Below are 16,256 nucleotides of genomic sequence, written 5' to 3'. Positions count from 1 at the left end.
TGATAGATTCGTTCAAGATTATAGCAGGTTGAGATAAAGTAGATGAGGAAGAAACTCATCCAATTAGTTGACAGTACAGGACTGGAGGGTCAGAGATTTATGGCAAGAGATGCACGGTGGCACAGTGGTTAGCACTACTGACTCACAGAGCCAGGGACCCAGGTTCGATTCTGACCTCAGGTGACTGTCTGTGTGGAGTCTGCACATTCTCTCAGTGTCTGCGTGGATTTCCCCCAAGTTCTCATATTCCCACACTCCAAAGATGCGTGGGTTAGATTGATTTGTCATGCTAAATTGCCCCTTAGCTTCAGGGGGAACCAGTAGGGTAAATAATTGAGGTTAAGGAGAAAGGGCCTGGGTGGGATTGTAATCAGTGCAAGCCCAACAGGTCGAATGGCCTCCTTCTGCAGAGTAGGGGTTCTTAGGTTCTTTTCTATTTCCCTTGTGCAGTGGGTGGCAATGACAGTAGTGGAAGCAGAAACAATCCATGATTTCACAAGGAATGGATAGAGACCTACAGGGGTCGAGCGAGGGATTGATTCAATAGCTCCACAGAGAACCAGCAGGTACTCAATGGGCCGAATGGACAGCTTTTTTCTGTGCCGTGGATACCTCTATAGACATATAGAACCATAGAAGATAGGAGCAGGAGGAGGCCATTCAGCCCTTTGAGCCTGTTCCACCATTTACCATGATCAAGGCTGATCGTCCAACTCAATAGCCTAATCCTGCTTTTTCTCCATTATGCTTGATCCCATTCGCCCCCTGTGTTATATCCAGCCGACCCCTGAATATATTCAATTGACATTTGGTTCAAGTTAAAATGATACTCGCGGACCAGAACACTATTCAAGTCACCAGTGTAACGCAAGGTTGGAGAATCAGCGCGTAAACATGGTGGGGAGGCACACATCACGTGAACTGGTGAAAGTTGCAATGGACGGTATAAACAACAAGGCCAGAATCAGTTACACCCGCTTCATGCAACAGATGTCGGTGAAAATTGGTTGATGATCTTCAATATTTCTCAAACTGACAGGATTATGTATTTATGCAATGTTAATTGCATTTGTACAAAGAGCAATTTAAATGCAAATATTCTCTGATCGTTAATGAACATCCAGGGGTTGCAGGTTTGGTTACATGATGCAGATGATATTAGCACAAAAAGCAATCTAAATGCTAATACGCCCTGGTAATTAATGATCATTCAGGGATTAACAGGGGTCTGAATAATTGGCAGGTTAAAACTCGAAAGGTGTCAGCAGGCTAGACAGAGGCCTTTACCATTGAATCATACAGCATAGGAGACCATTTGGGCCATTTTTCCTATGCCAGCTCTTTGGTAGAATATCTAATTAGTCCCACTATGCCTGTCCTTAGTCGAGAGTGCACCGAGAGTCTGGAAAGCGTATAGAACCTCTCACGCTGTATGCCTGACGTGGACTACACACTATGCATAGTAAGAGCATTGAAATGGTACTCAGAACACTCAGTGCAGCTTGCTGTAGAGAGAAAAGTTGAATTTTATCGCACTTTCTGTAATTTTAAATTCAAAATGCTTGGTAATGAACTTTTACAAATATTTTTCAGTCAAATGGGCTGGCATGATGGCACAGTGGTTAGCAGTGATGCCTCACAACATCTGGGTTGAATTCTGGTCTCAGGTCTCTATCTGTATGGAGTTTGCACATTGTCCCCATGTCTGCATGGGTTCCCTCCACGTGTTCCAGTTTCTTTCCACAGTCCAAAAATGTGCAGGTTAGGTGGATTGGCCATGCTAAGTTGCCCCTTAGTGTCCAAAGACGTGCAGGCTGGGAGATTAATTTAGTTTAGTTTATTTCTTAGTATCGCAAGCAGGCTTATATTAACACTGCAAAGAAGTTACTGTGAAAATTCCCTAGTCGCCACACTCTGGTGCCTGTTCGGGTACACTGAGGGAGACTTTAGCATGGCCAATGCACCTAATCAGCACGCCTTTTAGAAACTGGAGCACCCAGAGGAAACTCACACAGATACAGGGAGAACGTGCAAACTCCACATAGACAGTGACTCAAGGCTGGAATCGAACCCGGGTCCTGGCGTTGTGAGGCAGCAGTGCTTAACCACCGTTCCACCGTACTGATTCACAGTATCTCCTTATTGGATTCACACTGTCAAATGTTGTTTGGTATCGCTCCTGTGAAGTGCCTTGGACTGTTTTAACACCTCTAAAATGCTTAGCTGTTATTATAAATTGGCACAGTATCACCTGGACTGTGCCAGGGTGTAAATTACATACAGGCTGCCAGGCCTGCTGAGTACTTCCAGAACTTTCTGTTTTTGTTTCCAGGATCTGCAATATTTTGCTTTTCTTAAGATGCAAATTAAATAGATTTTGTCTTTTAAAAAGGGCCTTGCACTGGGTCCACCGGCTCCTTCCCCTTCCAAAAGTGATGCTAAGTTACACAAACTGGCGAAGGCTCAGGTTTGATCTACGGATCCAACATTTGTGCTGAATCTAGTCAGTCAGTGTGGCTCTGGGACACTCACCCCACTATCAACACCCAGAAACTAAACTGGACCAGCCATATAAGTATTGTGGCTATAACAGCATGTCAAAGGCTAGGAATCCTGCAGAGAGTAAGTCACCTCCTGACTTCCCAAAGCCTGTCCACTATCTACAAGGCACAAGTCAGGAGTGTGATGGAATACTGCTTGGATGAATGCAGCTCCAACAGCACTAAAAGAGTTTCACACCATCTAGGACAAAGCAGCTCACTTGATTGCTACCCCTTCTATAAATATCCACTCCCTCCACCACCAACACATAGTGGCAGTAGTGTGTACTATCTATCATATGCACTGCAGGAACTCACCAAGGCTCCTTAGACAGCACTTTCCGAAACCACGACCACTACCATCTGTAAGGTCAAGAGCAGCAGGTATCTGGGAAGGCCATCACCTGGATGTTCCCCTCCAAGTCACTCCTTCCAAATAGCATTGTCAGGGACTGCAGCAGTTCAAGAAGGCAGCTCATCACATCCCTTCAGTTAGGGATGGGCAACAAATGCTGGCCTAGCTAGCGACGCCCACACCTCCCGTGAATCAATTTTTAAAAAAAAAATCACACTGTTCCTGGGTCAGAGAAGGCAAATGAGTAAGGAAGGATTCCCACTCCTGTGTCCACTGTGTCCACGGCTAATCCAAGATGGCCACTCATAGCCATCTGCACATGCTCACTGCTCCACACTGACTAACAAACACAGCCTTTAAAATTCTCATCTTGTTTTCAAATTCCCCCATAGCCTCAATTATCCGTCCTTAACATGTAACTTTTACAAATCCAACAAGTCCAGAGACACAGCAGCGCATCATTTAACCACAATCAGAAAACACATTCAAGTCAATTAATCACTCTGAGTTAAAGCATCAGTCTCACCAATTAAGGATGCAACAGCAATGTGATTCTTCCCTATCATAGAATCCCTATAGTACAGAAGGAGGCCATTTGGCCCATCATGTCTGCACCGACAACAATCCCACCCACGTCTTATCTCTGTAACCCCACATATTTACCCTGCTAATCCCTTCACAGCTCCAGGTCCTGGGTTTGATTCCTGGCTCGGGTCACTGTCTGTGTGGAGTTTGCACATTCTCCTCGTGTCTGCGTGGGTTTCCTCCGGGTACTCTGGTTTCCTCCCACAGTCCAAAGATGTGCGGCTTAGGTTGATTGGCTATGCTAAGAAATGGCCCCTTAGTGTCCAGGGATGTGTAGGTTAGAGGGATTAGTGGGTATAATATGTAGGGATATGGGGGAAGGGCTTGGGTGGGATAGTGTTCGGTGCAGACTCGATGGGCTGAAGGGCTTCTTTCTGCACTGTACGGTTCTGTATTCTATCTGCTTCCACTACCTCCCCCAGCAGCAAGTTCCAGGCACCCCTTGTAAAATAAACTTGCCTCGAACTCTGCTTTAAACCTTGCCACTCACATCTTAAACTTATGCCCCCCTAATAATTGATTCTTCCACCCTGGGAAAAAGCTTCTGACTATCCACTCTGTCCATGGCCCTCATAATCTTGTAGACTTCTATCAGGTTAGCTTTGACAGAGTGGAGAGATACAAATGTCCAAGCTAAATATGGATTTTCAAGCAATGTTGTGGGACATTTACTCCATAAACTCTGCTTCCTTTTGTATCATTTCAAGGGTGTTTGTGACTACAAGCCACATATCTGCAGAAGAATCTGGACCATTACTTGTAGAAAGGACTCTTGAGTATATTTCCTTGTCATTCTCATATCCAGTTAGGAAACTATCTGCTCGGTCCTCCCATTCATTTCCACTCATTGAACAGCCCTCCAAGGCTGGCATGGTATAGAATAGACTTGCAAACCGATGCTAACAAGCCCATCTTATTTTTGTGCATTCTGCTGAAGAGTCATCCAGACTCAGAGCTTCAGAGGTGATTCTCCAATCTCGCCATGCCTGGTGCAAATCGCGGCGAGCCTGGAGAATAGCAAGTGAACCTAAGAATACTTTTCGTGCCTGGTGCACAATAGTTTGTGAGTCTCCCAGCCTCTTTCCAATTGCGTGAAACCAAATCCTACCCAGAAAGGGCGGGTGTCTGGTTAGTATTTTTAAAGTAGCATTTAAATATGGAAACCCCCGCTCACAGAATTTTTCAACATTCCGGTACGGAGCCATAACGGCAAGAATCACGACTGGTCTCCACCGGTGGAGGCCTGGTGTGGTGGTCACACTTTGGAGAATGTGAGGGGGCTCAGAGACCATTGAAGTCCCCAGGGGGTCGAGAGCATGGTGGGGCAGTGCCCATCCGGCAGTATCTACCTGGCAGTGTTCAACTGGCATCCGGCAGTGCCCACCAGGCACCCTAGCAGTGGCCACTGGACACCCCGACAGTGCCAGTTGGGCTCAGCCAGTGTGCCGGGTCAGTGCCAAGAAGGTCAGGGGCTATGACCTGCGGGGGGGTGGTAACGCAGGGGTGGATCGTGTCAGGGGTCTTGATGGAGGGGGGGTGGTTGTTGGGGGTTGGGCAGGCAAAACCATTGGGAGGACCCTGATGCCCCAATGCTGGTAACCTCTGTTGGGGAGGGGGGTGGGGGAACATCCTGCCGATGGGGTTGGGGGGTCTCCATGAAATGAGGGAGGGGTTCTCCCAGCACACTGTGAGATTTGAGCGCCCTTGTGCAATGGTACCCGAGTGCTCTGAAGCCTGGTTCAATGGCATGTTTAGGCTCTGGCCCCCTCTGTCCCAGTGCGGAACTCCCAATTCTCCAGAGAAGTGACTGAATGTGGGAGGCTTGTGGTGCAAAGCGCCCCAGAGAGGCCAGCATGGATCACTCCATTATTCTCTCCACAGATCCTGTCAGACCTGCAGAGGTATTCCAGCATTTTCTGTTTTTGTTTCAGATTCCAGCGTCCGCAGTCATTTACTTTTATAGGCCTATCACTATTGAGTTGCTACCAAGTGGCAGCTCTGAGTCAATTGTTTTACCAGCCACTCAGAATGTTGTGTGCCCTTCTGTTGCAGTCGTGCTATCTCAGAGACCTTGGGTACCTTACCCCAGGAGGAGACCTTATGAGAGATAAAGGTCTTTTCCCCAAAATATCTTTATGCATATAGCTAACTATGTATAGGGTTATAGAACATTAGGACACCGCTCCCGTCTTAGACTGTTCCCACTATGACAGCATCACTGTGACAGCTCCTTACACACATGCTCAGTAACTGTTATTCGAGTTAACCCTTTACTCTGCATCTCTCTTTCAAGCCTTTTTCCAAAATTATTACAAAGAACAAAAAAAAGTACAGCACAGGAACAGGCCCTTCGGTCCTCCAAGTGATCATGACGTCTGCCTAAATTAAAACCGTATGCATTTATGGTGCCCATATCCTTCCCTTCCCATTCATGTATTTGTCTAGTTGCTCCTTAAGTGCTGTTATTGTACCTGCTCCCACCACCTCCCCAGGCAGCGCATTCCAGACATTCGCCACCCTCTGTGTAAAAAAACTTGTCTCACGCATCTCCTCTAAACTTTTCCTCACGCACCTTAAACCTATGTCCCCTTATACTTGACTTTTCTACCCTAGAAAAGAGGATCTGATGTCCAATCTGTCCATGCCACTCATAATCGTGTAGACTTCTATCAGGTTACCCCCTCAGCCTCTGTCGTCCCAGTGAGAACAAACTGAGTTAATCCAACCTCCCCTCATGGCTAATACCCTCAAGACCAGGCAACATTTTGGCAAACTTTTTCTGTACTCTCTCCAAAGCATCCACATCCTTCTGGTAGTATGGCGACCAGAATTGTACACAATATTCTAAATGTGGCCTAAGTTTCTGTACAGCTACAACATGACCCGTCAATTTTTATACTCAATGCCCCAACCAATGAAGGCAAGCATTAAATACACATCCTCCTATACTCTAGCTCCACATCTCATTGGCTTTAGCATGTGATTTAGGCAGACACGCTTAGTGCCGTACTGGTGGAGCATTGCACTGTTGAGTGCACGAGATATGAAACCTTGGGTTTATCTACCCTCTCGGGTGGATATGTGGAAATGAAGTTGGAATTCCAACTGTGGCCAGATATTTAATTCACTTTGTTCTGCATGGTTAAGGATGCTCACTTCAAATAAAGCACCATGGGGTTGCTGGAACTTGTGAAATTATAGTTAAAAGCAGTTAAAAACTGCAGATACTGATGTGGAAATAAGTTACAACAATAAAGGCAGGCAACGCTATCAGCAAATATGGAGACGAGGCCTCATTGAAGTCAATTGTTGCACCTTCAGTGAAGCGACTCATCTAACCTTTTGTCAGTTTCATAAACACTGCCTTCCCGGCTTGGCCACAGGATGAAACAAAGACAAGTTATCATGAGAAATAGCAAAAAACAAGATATGGTGACGTATTACACTAATGAAGGAGAAGGTTTTCTATTGGATAAGAAGGGGCAAAAACCTACACTATGATTAGTGACTATGCATGCAAATAAAGGATTAGAAAATTGCTTGTTTCTCATTTGTTGGATGAGGACTGCTAATTATCTGTATGAATCAACAGAACACCATAGGGAAATTCACTGCATCTCTTCTCCTTGCAAGCAATTAATAAAAGCTTCGAAGATTTGAGTATTCACCAAGCTTTACCTGGTTAATCCTCAACAGGTGTAAAGGAACCCATGGCATTTTTGGAGAAGAGTTATCTCTGACATCCTACCTGGTTATATAACTCTCTCCAATTCTCTAGCAATAAGTTTCTTTTAAGTTTATTTATTAATGTCACAAGTAACCTTATTAAGGAAATCCCCTAGTCACCATATTCCAGCGCCTGTTCGGGTACACTGAGGGAGAATTTAGCATGGCCAATGCACCTTACCAACACCTTTTTTGGACTGTGGGAGGAAACCAGAGCACCCGGAGGAAATCCACACAGACACAGGGAGAATGTGCAGTCTCTGCACAGACAGTGATCCAATGCCGGGAATCGAATCCAGGTTCCTGGCGCTCTAAGGCAGCAGTTCTAACCACTGTGCCACCATGCCACCCTGATATCACAGTGTGGTCATTTATCTCCTTGCTCTTTGTGGGAGCTTGCTGTGTTCAAATTGACTGCTGCATTTCCTGCATTGCAATAGTGATTGCACTCTGTACCTCATTGCCCACAAAGTTCTTTGGGATGTCCTGTGATTGTGAATTGTATGCAGGTTCAGTCTGTTGCTGTCATAGAAACTCTACAGTATAGAAATAGGCCATTTGGCCCATCGGGTCTGCACCGACCACAATCCCACCCAGGCCCTACCCACATATCCCTATATATTTTACTTAATAATCCCTCTAACCAACGCATCTAATGGGCAATTTTAGCATGGCCAATCAACCTAAGCTGCACATCTTTGGACTGTGGGAGGAAACTGGAGCACCTGGAGGAAACCCATGCAGATATGAGGAGAATGTGCAAACTCCACACAGACAGTGACCCAAGCCGGGAATCGAACCCAGGTCCCTGGAGCTGTGAAGCAGCAGTGCTAACCACTGTGTATATTATTAAAACACCTTTCTTATTTGGTAGGTCGGCAGGGCAAGGCTGAGGGGCTGAATGACCATAAGACATAGGAGCAGAATTAGGCCACTCGGCCCATCAAGTCTGCTCCGCTGTTCAATCATGGCTGATATTTTTCTCATCCCCATTCTCCCACCTTTTCCCCATAACCCCTGATCCTCTTATTAATCAAGGACCTACCTATCTCTGTCTTAAAGACACTCAATGACCTGGCCTCCACAGCCTTCTGCGACAAAGAGTTCTACACATTCCCCACTCTCTGGCTGAAAAAATTCCTCCTCATCTCTATTTTAAAGGATTGTCCCTTTAGCCTGAGGCTATGCACCCTGGTTCTAGTTTTTCCTACTGGTGGAAACATCCTCTCCACGTCCACTCTATCCAGGCCTCGCAATATCCTGTAAGTTTCAATAAACGTACCCCCCCCCCCCCCATCCTTCTAAACTCCAAGGGCCTATTTCTGTTTAGATTCCATCAGAAGCTTGGGAAGAAGCTTCCTGGGAACATGACAACTTCTGCAGATGAGGGGAGTGAGGCAGGGGGTAGGGGGTGTGGGAAGGGCAGGTTTAGGGGGGTGTGGGGGGGTGGGTAAGTGGGGGGGTGCGAGGTGGGGTGGATTGGGGTGGTTCCACAACAGAGAGCTGTTTGATGTTTATTGAAGGAAAGGGAGATTACAGTGATTAATAAGCTCTGCTATCTGTTAGGGACGATCGACTCAGTTTATTTTCGCTAAAAGCTTGTTTTCTCGCCGAGTTTTTTTTTGGTAAAAGCTTTCTGCCATCCATGAGGTGAAGAAATGTGACTTCAGTAAACGGGGTCAAAGGCACCAACAGCCAGATGGTGAAATTAACTATCAGACAGGGCCTAAAATAAGACTCACAGCTCCTTGTGTTTATACAAGATTCTGAAAATAGCCAAAAACAGGGAAAGCTGGTCCAAACTCTCTCACACACCAAAACAGCCTGATGGGTAAGTGCTTGAGGATAATGTCTCTTTCTGGAAGAGTTGGGAGCAGGGGTAGAAGAGAGGGGAAAATGAGGGTCTGCTAGAGATTTGTGAGAAGGACAGATACAAGTGGGATTTGAAAAAGTATCTTCAAAGCACAATCATCACTAAAGACTCAGGCCCTCCCCAAATCTCACATATTAGAATCATAGAAATGCTACAGTGCACAAAGAGGCCATTTGGCCCATTCAGTCTGCACTGACAACAATCCTACCCCATGCTCTATCCTCACAACCCCTCACATTTGTTCCGTTTAATCCCTCTAACCCACACACCCTGGGAGACTAAAGGGCAATTTAGCATGGCCAATCAACCTAACCAGCACTTCTTTTGGACTGTGGGAGAAAACTGGAGCACCCAGAGGAAACCCACACAGACACGGGGAGAATGTGCAGACTCACACAGGCCAGGAATGGAACCGGGGTCGCTCGCATTGCGAGGCAACAGTAATAAACACCGCCCGTACAGACCAGGCTGCTGCTAAGCTTGAACCCCAGTTTTAGGACTGAATGGAACTTGGCCTCAGTGCCTCCAGGCTAGTTCCAATTTCTGCTGCTTGATAAGAGCCTCTGCTCTTAATGTCTGTGTAGATTAAACCCTCCTCTGAAGGAGCCAGAGGTCACTTACGAAGAATAATCAGTTTTTAAAATCTTGCAGAGGTCTATAAAATAATAAGAGATATAGACAAGGTGGATAGTCAACATCTTTTCCCAAAGGTAGAGGGATCTAAAACTAAAGGGCATAAGTTTAAGGGTAGAGAGGATCCAGAGGGGGAATTTTCTCATACAGAGGGTGATGAGTGTCTGGAATGAGCTGCCAGAGGCAATAGTAGGGACGGATCCGATTTGTCTTTTGAAAGGCATTCAGACTCACTCAGAGGGTGAGTGGAATCGGCTGCCGTCGGTGGTGGTGGAGGAGAACTCGTTGGGGTCTTTTAAGAGACTTCTGGATGAGTACATGGGATTTAATGGGATTGAGGTTTGTAGACAGGCCTGGTAGGTAGGGATACGATCAGCGCAACTTGTGGGCCGAAGGGCCTGTTTGTGCTGTAGTGTTCTATGTCCTATGTTCTAGACAATTATGTGGGTAAGATGGGTATAGAGGGATATGGGCCAAATGCGGGCTATTGGGCTTAGCTTAATGGTTAAAAAATAGGGCAGCATGGATAAGTTGGGCTGAAGGGCTGTTCCCATGCTGTAAACCTCTATGACATAAGAACATAAGAACATAAGAAATAGGAGCAGGAGTAGGCCATCTGGCCCCTCGAGCCTGCCCCGCCATTCAATAAGATCATGGCTGATCTGTCGTGGCTCAGTTCCACATTCCCGCCCTCTCCCCATAACCCTTAATCCCCTCTGTTATCAAAAACCCATCAACCCGCATCTTAAAAATATTTAGCGAGGCAGCCTCCACCACTTCAACGGGCAGAGAATTCCAGAGATTCACCACCCTTTGAGTGAAGAAATTCCTCCTCAACTCCGTTCTAAACTGCCCCCCCTTTATCTTGAGGCTGTGCCCCCTAGTCCTACTGTCCTTTCTGAGCGGGAAGAGTCTCTCCACCTCTATCCTATCCATCCCATTCATCATCTTATACGTCTCAATGAGATCTCCCCTCATTCTTCTAAACTCTAACGAGTACAAGCCTAGTTTATTCAGCCTCTCCTCATAGCTCGACCCCCTCAACTCCGACATCAGCCTAGTAAACCTCCTCTGCACTCCCTCCAAGGCCAAAATATCCTTGCGTAAGTACGGCGCCCAAAACTGCACACAGTACTCCAGCTGCGGCCTCACCAATGCCCTATACAGCTGCAGCAAGACCTCCCTACTTTTATATTCAATCCCCCTCGCTATGAAGGCCAGCATCCCATTAGCCTTCCTGACCACCTGCTGCACCTGCAAGCTGGGTTTTTGCGACTCATGCACAAGGACCCGAGGTCCCTCTGCACCGTCGCCTGCTGCAGTTTTTCTCCACGTAAGTAATAATCCTTCCTACCATTATTCCTACCAAAGTGGACCACCTCGCACTTGCCAACATTAAATTCCATTTGCCAGTTCCTGGCCCATTCGCCCAGCCTATCTAGATCCTTCTGCAGACTCTCCACACCCTCCGCGCAATTTGCCGTTCCACCAATCTTGGTGTCATCAGCAAATTTCGACACCATACAATCGGTTCCCTCCTCCAGATCATCTATATAAATGGTAAATAGCTGAGGCCCCAGCACCGACCCCTGGGGCCTCAGTCACCAACCGCCAATCCAAATAGCACCCATTGACCCCCACTCTCTGCCTCCTATTTGACAACCAGTCCTCTATCCACGCTAACACCCTACCCCCAACTCCATGTCCCCTGACCTTCTGCAATAACCCCTTGTGAGGTACCTTGTCAAACGCCTTCTGAAAATCAAGAAAGACCACATCCACCGGCTCTCCTCTATCCACCGCCCTAGACACATCCTCATAGAACTCCAGTAAATTTGTCAGACACGACTTCCCCTATTCCCACAAATAGAAAACTCTGATGAAGATTGAAAATCTGCACCCGTTGTGACCCACTCAAGCTCTGCTCCTGAACATTTGGCACAATGGAACCCTGGGAAATGGCAGCAAGGGCAATCTAAATGGCAAAAGAAGCAGACCCTGGTTTCAAAGCTTCGGACTAAGGTTTGACCAAATGAACAAACTTGCAATCGGATTGGCTGCTTTGGAAATGGCGCTTCTGCAAGATGGAATGCCACTTGGATGATGTGCCGGAGTGTGGGTCAACGCACATGGAGTCATGCCCCAGCACGTAGGTTAGCTTCTTCATTATTGGTTAGATTGGTTTGGCGACAACCTGCCAGGGAACAGGACATAGTCTTTAGAGCTAATGCCATTGTCAATAATCAGCTCAATTTCAGACCCAGCCTTTTCATTCTCAGTGAGGGAGTCTTAGTGTGCCTCTAGAAAGTCTAAGGATGAACAAAATAAGGCAGATTCCTGTGTGCGAAAAGGAAGTTTAGTAGAATAATATCTTAATGTTTAGATGTAGTTCTGAGCTCGCCATTAGGAAGAGAACAAGAGTAGCTGCTTCCCCAACCCTTCCACACCCCACACCATCCCCTGTCCCTCTGATGTTGTCTCCTTGTCAAAGAAACATAGAAGCATAAAAACTAGGAGCAGGAGTAGGCCATTTGGCCCTTCAAGCCTGCTCCACCATTCATCTCGATCACGGCTGATCAAATTCAATACCATGATCCCCCCTTTCCCCCCATATCCTTTGATCCCTTTAGCCCCAAGAGCTAAATCTAATTTCTTCTTGAAATCACACAATGTTTTGCCCTCAGCTACTTTCTGTTTTAGTGAATTCACCACCCTCTGGGTGAAGAAATTTCTCCTTACCTCAGTTCTAAAAGGTTTACCCCTTATTCTCAAACTAAGACCACCTAGTTCTGGACTCCCCCACCTTTGAGGAACATTCTTTCTGAATCCACTCTGTTAAAATGTTATAAGTTTCTATGAGATCCCCTCTCATTCTTCTGAAGTTCGGTGAATATAATCGTAACCGACTTAATTTCTCCTCATATGACAGACCTATCATCCCAGGAATCAGTGTGGTAAACCTTTGCTGTACTCCCTCTATAGCAAGGATACCTTTCTTATGTAAGGACACCAAAACTACACACAATACTCCAAATGTGGCCTCACCAACACCCTATATAATAGAAGTAAAACACCTGTCCGTTGAGATGTTTGTTATCCTTTCAGACCCAATCATGTTTTCATCCTAAAGTAGCACTAATCAGAAAATATATCCCCATATTTTGCAATATCTCATGTCTTCTATTAAATATTTAAGCATTAGATCTATTGGACTATCAGTTCCACACCAGTTCTTCCATCTGCCAGATACATATCCTAATCTCAGGCCTCTGCTCATTGCCATATCTTTTATATTGCTCCATGGCAGTTGGTGGAATTTAACTCCAATTAATAAATCCGGAATATACAACTAGCCTTAGTAACGGTGTCCATGACAACGACCATCGATTGTTGTTGAAAACCCACCCGGCTCACTTGCTCTCACTTTAGGGAGGGAAATCTGCCATCCTTATCCGGTCTGGCCTACATGTGACTAGAGACCAACAGTGATATGGTTCACTCTTAACTGCCCTCTGAAATGGTCCAGCAAGCATTTGGTTCAGGGGTGAATAATGATAGGCAACAAACGCTGGCCTTGCCAGGGCCACTCAGATCCTTCAAGTCAAAGAACAAAGAAAATTATAGCCCAGGAACAGGCCCTTCTGCTCTTCAAGCCTGCACCGACCATGCTGCCCCGTCTGGACTAAAACCCCCTACCCTTCCAGGGATCATCTCCCTCTATTCTCATCCTGTTCATGTATTTGCCCAGATGCCCCTTAAATGTCGTTATAGTATCTGCTTCCACTACCTCCCCCGGCAGCAAGTCCCAGGCACCCAACATCCTCTGTGTAAAAAAAACTTGCCTCGTACATCTCCTTTAAACCTTGCACCTCACACCTGAAACCTGTGCCCCCCTTCCCAGTAATTGACTCTTGCAACCTGGGAAAAAGCTTCTGCTTATCCACTCTGTCCATGCCCCTCATCATCTTGTAGACTTCTATCGGGTCCGCTTACCTGTACTGTTCCAATGAGAACAAACCAAGTTTTTCATGAAACTTGATTCTACGAATCATTGAACTATAGGACCTCTACAGAGCAGAAGGAGACCATTCAGCCCATCGACCCTGCACCAACAACAATCCCACCCAGGCCTGATCCCCATAACCCCACATTTGCCCTGCTAATCTAATCCACCCGACACTAAGGGGCAATTTAGCATGGCCAATCAATCCAACCCACACATCTTTGGGCGGTGGGAGGAAACCGGAGCACCCGGAGAAAACCCACTGAACAATTTCTTTTTAAAAAAGCAAAGTCTGATGGATTGTGAAAATTTGCACTAATTGAGATTTGCCAAATTTTGCTTTTTTATCGTGGGCACAACAATATGTTAGCAAATGAAAGCAAGGATCATGCAGGTAGCAAAAGATCATAGTTTCAATTTCTTGCACTAGGTTTATTTAATGAATTTTAAAAATTTGAACAAATTCACAATGGCGAAATAGCATTTTGGTCTGTGGTAATTCTGCTCTCTCACACAACACAGTCTTCTCAACATTGGACGCAAAAATAGCATTAGTGTTAACTTCATCTCAACTAATTCTTCACAGAATCACACAATATTACAGTGCAGAAGAGGCCCTTCGGCCCATTGAGTCTGCACCGATGCATGAAAGGTCCTGATCTGCCCACCTACTCCCACTTTCCAGCACTTGGCCCATAGCCTTGAATGTTATGGTGTGCTAAGCACCCATCCGGCTACTTTTTAAAGGATGTGAGGCATCCCGCCTCCATCACCTTCCCAGGCAGCGCAGCACTCTCTGGGTAAAAAAGTTTTTCCTCACATCCACCCCCCCACCCCCCCCCCACAAACTCCCACCCTTTTAACTTGTGTCCCCTCATAACTGACCCTTCACCTAAGGGGGAACCAGCTGCTCCCTATCCACCATGTTTATGTCCCTTATCATCTTGAACACCTCAATCAGGTCACCCCTCAGTCTTCTCTGCTCCAGAGAAAACAATTCAAGCCTACCCACCCTCTCTTTATATCTTAAATGATCCATTCCTGGCAGCACACTGGTGAACTTCCTCAGCGCCCCTTCCAGTGCGATCACATCTTTCCTATAATGTGGCAGCCAGAACTGCACACAGAACTCCAGCTGTGGCCTCACCAAAGTTCTACACAACTCCATCACGACCTCTTTGCTTTTGTAACCTATACCCCACCCGATTGATAAAGGCGTGTGTGCCATATGCCTTTTTCACCATCCTGTTAACCTACCTTTCCACCTTCTGAGATCTTAATTCTTAACACGGTCATTAAAATAAAATACATTTGACAAATCACTGTTGGGTTTCGTACACACACAGAGAAGCTGTTAAATGCATTAATGTATCATTTACAAAGCACTAACATTAATAAAGAGTTAGAATAATCACATCAATTTATTCAAACTTGCATTTAATGTTTGTTCAACTGTGTCTAATTGTGACTTGTTTTGCCACTGAACAATAACTCAGAATTAAAACTCGCGGCAGTCAGGCAGCAATACAATCTCTTACCTTTTGAAAGCATCGGTTGAGGTACAAAGAACCCAAAGAACTAACAACCACCTCATTGTGTGTCTTGGGCTAGACGCTTCTGCCTTCTTGTTTTGTTCACTTTCCCGATCTTTCAGCTGCTTAAAGTTTCTGTCTCTTTCTGAGTTTTATAGGCACTTGGCATTGCCTGCAACTTCACTATCCACCTTCTCATTGGCTGCTGCTCATCTCCTCTGTCTATTGCCCTGCCCCTGTTAAACTATCTGGCAGATTGACCGTGTAAGCAGCAACCTAACTGAAGTCCCAAAACACTTCACAGGTTGGTACATTTCTTTAAGCCACATCGCAATTCTTTGTGCCGAGAATGGTTTCTTATCCTATATGCCTGGCTTTAATTGTCAAGCCTCCATGGTGACACAGAAGTTAGCACCGTTGTCTCACAGCAGTAGGGACCTGGGTTCAATTCCCGGCTTGGGTCACAGTCTGTGTGGAGTCTGCACATTCTCCCTGTATCTGTGTGGGTTTCCTCCGGGTGCTCCAGTTTCCTCCCACAGTCCAAAAGACATGCTGGTTAGGTGCATTGACCTGAACAGGCACCAGAGTTGGCAACTAGGGGATTTTCACAGTAACTTCATTGCAGTGTTAAGTCTTACTTGTGACTAATAAATAGATTTTTACTTTACAAAATTACTGCACAGGGATTAAGCGGAGCTCTGTGGAGGGAAGGAAAGGCAATATACCCTGCACAATGGGTGGGCACTTTGATTCCAATAGTTTTCAACGCTCGTCGAAGTTGTTAGTTACCTGAATCTGTCCCCACGCACCCCATCTAAACCTGTCATCATTTTGAAACCTTCCTGAAATCTAGTGATTTAATAAAGAAGAAGAACATGCATTTTTATTGTGAGAAAAGAAACTTTTTCACACAATGAGTTTCCTGGGTTTGGAACACATTGCCTAGAAGTGTGGTGGAGGCAGGTTCAATCGAGGCATCCAAGAGTGTTTCAGGCAATTACTTGAATAG

At 45.9% G+C, this 16,256-nt stretch overlaps 1 protein-coding gene across 1 annotated transcript in view; it reads right to left on the bottom strand.

The window, feature by feature from the left end:
* ren (renin) overlaps positions 1 to 15,321 on the bottom strand; it is a 51,835-nt gene extending 36,514 nt beyond the window's left edge. Inside the window, exon 1 of the mRNA XM_080209662.1 lies at positions 15,254 to 15,321. Coding sequence (XP_080065788.1) covers positions 15,254 to 15,309 — 56 coding nt within the window. The 5' untranslated portion in view covers positions 15,310 to 15,321. The remainder of the gene's footprint in view (positions 1 to 15,253) is intronic.
* Between the last annotated feature and the right edge of the window lie 935 nt (positions 15,322 to 16,256).

Source organism: Carcharhinus amblyrhynchos, chromosome 22, assembly GCF_965287045.1.
Source record: "Carcharhinus amblyrhynchos chromosome 22, sCarAmb.v2.hapA, whole genome shotgun sequence".
In the NCBI taxonomy this organism is placed as follows: Eukaryota; Metazoa; Chordata; class Chondrichthyes; order Carcharhiniformes; family Carcharhinidae; genus Carcharhinus; species Carcharhinus amblyrhynchos.
Note: the sequence above shows the minus strand (reverse complement) of the source record. Positions and strands in the feature narration are given on the sequence as shown.